The sequence below is a fragment of the Coccinella septempunctata genome, chromosome 1 (genome assembly GCF_907165205.1).
Source record: "Coccinella septempunctata chromosome 1, icCocSept1.1, whole genome shotgun sequence".
NCBI classification, from domain to species: Eukaryota; Metazoa; Arthropoda; class Insecta; order Coleoptera; family Coccinellidae; genus Coccinella; species Coccinella septempunctata.
This window is the reverse complement of record NC_058189.1, coordinates 35,866,325-35,871,872: the sequence shown is the minus strand read 5'-3', so window position 1 is coordinate 35,871,872 and position 5,548 is coordinate 35,866,325. Positions and strand designations below refer to the sequence as shown.

The 5,548-nt window shown below is 34.5% G+C and overlaps 1 protein-coding gene across 1 annotated transcript; it reads right to left on the bottom strand.

Moving 5' to 3' along the window:
* Positions 1-505: 505 nt before the first annotated feature.
* On the bottom strand, positions 506-5,021 carry LOC123306352 (egalitarian protein homolog). Its single transcript, XM_044888325.1, has 3 exons — positions 4,594-5,021; positions 4,390-4,542; positions 506-516 (listed from the first exon to the last, which is right to left on the bottom strand). Exons 1-3 carry the CDS (start codon positions 4,859-4,861, stop codon positions 506-508), a joined length of 432 nt encoding a protein of 143 aa, XP_044744260.1. The 5' UTR covers positions 4,862-5,021.
* Positions 5,022-5,548: the final 527 nt, after the last annotated feature.

The window sequence follows — 5,548 nt, the reverse complement described above, 5'->3', positions numbered from 1 at the left end:
TGATTGCTTCATTCTCAAAAATAAGTTTTTATATTCTTGATGGTCAACACAGACCGTGCACTGACATGTAATTCCTCTATTTCCAACTAAGATGTATCAGTAAGTGTTTTCCCTGTCTTTTATTTGAATTTGTCAACTAAATCTCGTGTGTATGTTTCAGTGTCCTGAAGAAGGTTCAAATCTAGAACCGAAATATAGACAATTGATCATCAAACAGTTGTTTTGATTCACACCAAGGTCCCCAATAGCTGAGCACCCATAACTTTTTCCTATATATATTATATATATATTTTTCCTTCTCAATTTTTCTATTAAATGTTATTTTTTGAAGACTGAGCTTTTGGACTCTGTGATATTATGTTAATGTTTTTTTATATATTATATAAAATTATGTTGTTCTTGACAATTCTATTAACTGTTTGGACGTCTCTGCATGATAGATGGAGATATCAGTTATTATTCAATATAAAGTGTTTTCTGCATATATCTATTTTTGTTTCAAAAGTCATCCTGTTTCTGAAAAAAAATGACAATGATTTTATTCAAACACCATGAAGCTAGAATAAAGTTCACTAACATGTGACACAAATTACAAAGGATTTCAAAAAATCCGTCAATTGATCATCATTCCACAAATTTTATGTATCTTTGAAGTATTTTTTCAATAATTTATGTGTATTTATCATTCATTCAATAAATGATTCATGAACATTCTAGTTTTCATGACTTTCCACTTTTTGAATCACAAATAATAGAACAATTTACTTATTATGACAATCCACACACAGGTGATAGGTAATCAGTTGCCAGTTTTCGCTTGGAAAAGTGGCTAATTTTTAAAACACCAAAACTAAGAAATTGCCCTTGTGCGCGACACCTTTTATTTATATCTATATAAGCAAGAAAGATTCAAATCCGATTTGAATTTTCCCGCCTTCCCCCACTTCTCAGCCACCTAAGATGGCGGCCAATTCTGTTGCCAATGAATAGTAGGTAGTTAACACTTTTTATTATTTGTGTTCTGTGTTCTCGAAAATGTGTTCTGTCGGACGACGACTGCGTGTATTGAAATGAAGCAATTAAGGTTTCTTGAAGACACAATAGCACCAAAAGAAACCACTGATACTTCAAAAGAAGAGAACATAGCATCAGGGGGTAGTGCAGTAGTCGAAAAGCGCACCCCTACGTCAACCGTAACACCCAGCGCTAAGAAGTGATTGCTAGGGAAAAGAAAATCCAATCTTATCGAAGAAAACTATTACGTTCGCTGGAAACCTATGAGAAAAGAAAAGCGAGAAGAAGAGATTGCCGTGATTATTATTAACCCTTAATAACCTGAGTTATGATCACTATTCTAATTGAATAAATATTCTTTATAGAGTGTACAAGACAAAAACAACTCAATTTCTGTTTGAAAATTGTATAGTTTTTGTTTGAGAAAAATGGTGTTACATATATGTAACGCTAATAGCTACAGTTACTGAGAAATAAAATAGATTTGCCAGTGAAATTTGCGTTACATATGTGTAACACTAGGTTATTATGGGTTAAAACAGACAGTTTTTGCTTTCTTCGGTACCTACTCTTGCATCTCTCCCTAATTTTTTGATAACTGAATGCAGAATAAAAATTCTGAGTAAATATGATTCTCAACTTATACTGATCTCCTGAATTCATAATGAATTCTTCAAGTGATGGAGAATTCACTGTGATGGAAATAGAAGAAAATGGTGAATGGAAAAAAATCCGACAAAGAAAAAAGAGGATTAGAGATCCAACCTCTCCCACGCAACTTGGACCCAACAAAAAAGTACCTTCATGCGATAAAGAAATTCCACAATCGATAATACGGTGCGACTATCGAACGCATCTGGACAACAGAAGTTATCAGATAACACAACAGGATATGCCAATGCGACAAAATATAAACATAAATAATCATCAAAAAATGACGCACTCACGGAAAATTGACTAATAAAAACTTCGACTCGCTTTCCACACGAATGAATGAAATTCGAAATGCTGAATACGAATATATTTTCTATTTAACAGTCGACGAGTCCATTATAAAAGACAGAATTCGAATGGCTGAAGAATGGAATAAAAAATTTCCGCAATCAACAGACATTATTCTGAGAACTAAACTGGGCTACCTGCTAAAATCAAATGGTGATAAAGAAAAACTCGAAGCTGCCCTAGAAGAAATGAAAATCGACAAGATTATAATTAAATATAACGAAACAAGACTATACGAAAGAACAAAGAAAAGAAAAGAACCACAAAAAACTTTCTCAGTAGTTATAACTGCCGTAGAAAAATCTATTGATGAAAAAGACATAAGCCAACACCTAAATGATCTCAATCTAAAACACAGATACTGTAAGAGAATTACATCAAGAGCAACAAATACACAAACAGGGCATATAAGAATAATAACTGGAGAGGAAGCAACATTCGAAAAACTGTTAAATGAGGGGATGTTTTATAAAAACAGACACGACCTTGTCTACCCTAGTAACCCACCTGAACCCACACCAATGCCGTGCAGCAGATGTTTATTATTTGATCACACAACCGATAACTGCATAAGTCCTCTTGTGTGTACTAAATGTCAGGGCCCACACAGAGAATCTCAATGCAAAACAACCCTTCCTCCCAAATGCAAGTCATGTGGCTCAGAAGATCACCAATCATGATCCCCTAAGTGCCCAAATACCTAACGTCTCAATCAAACCACTCAAAAAAAATCAGGAAACATAGAAGAACAAAACAAGAAACAGAGCAGAATTCACGGCACAATTACTATTCATGATGATATAGTTAATCTAATATATAAAATTCTCGTGTCATAGTTTTCGTTACCATACTCCTCCGAAACGGCTTGACCGATTTTGATGAAATTTTTTGTGCTTATCCGGTATCTATGAGAATCGGCCAACATCTATTTTTCATCCCCCTAAATGTTAGGGGTAGTCCACCCCTAAATTTTTTTTTGTATTTTTTAGACAAAATTTTTAATTTCTATTTTTTTATGATACAACATACAAAAATACATACAATCCTCAATTTTCACCCTTCTACGATCAACCCTTATTTTTTAATAGCCATTTTAGTAATTTAGGAAATTAATATTTATATGGCAAAACAACGTTTGCCGGGTCAGCTATCTATGAGAATCGGCCAACATCTATTTTTCATCCCCCTAAATGTTAGGGGTAGTCCACCCCTAAATTTTTTTTTTTATTTTTTAGACAAAATTTTTAATTTCTATTTTTTTATGATACATACATAATACAACATACAAAAGGAAATTATTTATATGGCAAAACAACGTTTGCCGGGTCAGCTAGTACATATATAAGGAAGTTAAACAAACCTAAAAATACCAATAGGGAAGAACTAATCAACAAATTAAAAAGAAGATTCATCAACCAATATAAAATCGACACTGTCGCTGTTTTTTCAGGGAGCAGAGTGTATATTTTGATGTTTGACATGGAGAACCCAGAAGATCCGTCACCAACAGAGCCAGCCCATAACAGCATTCAAATTCAATTCTGAAGTGAAAATTCTTTACAACAACATTAACAGCTATGTTCCGAAAAAACAAATTATAAATAACTTCATTGAAAATAACAACATCAAATGTGCTATGTTTTTGGAGGCAAAAATTGAAGAGGATGATAAAGTCTGCAAAAAATGTCTTCCATGTTTTTGATTCGGGAACATTTTCGGGAGAAATCCTCTCGGAATCTTTTGATATATTTGTTACATGATTCCTGAGCTTCTTCAGTCATTTGTCTGACAGGAAGTAACGGAGATTCCGCGATTTCGTGACCGTGAATTAGAATTTTGTGTAATATTGTTGGCATAAAATACCACGAATACAGTTTAACAAATTTGCAGTGCAGTATCTTCAGTATATTTGCGAAATTTGGGTATACTGGTTCCGAATGCACAAGAAATCACCTGCAATATAACATGGAATCTCTTTATCAGTTCTTCATCAATTCCCGTTATCGAAGCAGAAAAAAGCTAGGAAGCTGTATTTCCGTCATTAGAACTTCCATAGCCTGGTTTTGGTTGATTAACAAGAAGCCCTTATCTTTCTCACGAAAACCTTGTTGTATTTTTTTTCTTCTATCAACATTTTCTTTATCCTCCTTTACGGCCTTGCCACCTTTTTATTTCTAATTTGTAAGACACATGTAAGCAATATTCAAAAAATCGTATCCAAGCATGCAGCGACGATTTTCCGAATTCGGAGTAACCTTTATCAATCGGTCTTTGCAACATCTTGTGTAGGGGAGACTAGGGAGCATTCATACATGGGGAGGCTTGATACAGGCTTATATCCACGGTCTGTAGCCGTTTTCAAAAGTAATATACTGGTGAAATGTTGACCAGAGACATGTCTTACTTCTGGGTTGGCTTGAGAACGATGTCCTAGCAGGCTTCTTATTGGCACTTCAGTACCTTCACCATACTGCGCGAGTTTTTCAGAGAAAAATTCGACTGCTTGTGTTGTGTAGTCTTTACCGCCTAGAACTGAACGTGATATTATGAATTTAATGTGAATTCAGAACTAATTACCTTCAGCATCTTTTCCTCCCTCAGTTTGAAACATATTAATCATAACATATTCCCCATCAATCTTGAAAAGACTTGGATACTGTCCTAGAAACTTTTTAAGGCCACTTTGAGAACCACCAGCGATTTGCCTCATTTCTTTAGTGAATCCTTTGGATCCAAACTGGCAGCTCAAATCATGAAGAGTCCTAGGTTCTCCTTCATCCATAAGACGTTCAAAAAAGAACAATAATGTCATATTTCTTGATAATTCATATTGCATTGCTTCCATTTTGCCCTCTTTATTGTTTATTACAACTCAAGCAACAAATACTGTATTCATTACTCTAATAACTTCAGCAAATATCGGTCATCAATGACTTTCAAAACTTAATACGTAGAAATAATCGTTCCAAATAATATATTCCATACATTAATGGGCAATTTCTAATATCTATAAAACATCATTAACTCAGAATACAACGGGTTTGGAACTTGTCTTACGGGAAAAACACATTTCTTAAGGACAATAACATAACAGCAACATAACATGTGAAATTTTGAATCTAATGAGAAATTGAAAAATTGGGTGTTCAAAAATTTTTAATGGTCAAAACGTCAAGTTGGCGAAAGCCATCTTGAATTCTTTTGTTTTGACTGCTACCGACAAATCAGGTGACGACTGCAGGTGACAGTAGCTTCAGGTAACTTTCTGCCAGAGAATATTCTCTGGCAGAAAGCACTACATGACCTTAATCTGTAAGGCTAACAGTAGTTACATAGTTAACATAAATTACTTTAAAACTTGCTTTCGAGGAGGTTTGAGACATTTAGGGTGGGGAGGCCTGATATATGTATCATCTTTAAAAAATATTCCGGAGCTGGTTGAACAGGCCTACATAAAGGCGTTTTTACCATCCAACCTACCTTCTGAACATGTTTCTGCACCTACGGGTCCAAAGCAAACCAGTATCATTGC

What these genes read in the sequence shown, in the direction of transcription:
- LOC123306352 (XM_044888325.1), bottom strand. Translation starts at nt 4,861, where the DNA reads ATGGAAGCAATGCAATATGAATTATCAAGAAATATGACATTATTGTTC. An exon ending in GGGAGGAAAAGATGCTGAAG is followed by an intron (nt 4,543 to 4,593) that starts GTAATTAGTTCT and finishes GTTCAGTTCTAG; the next exon opens with GCGGTAAAGACTACACAACA.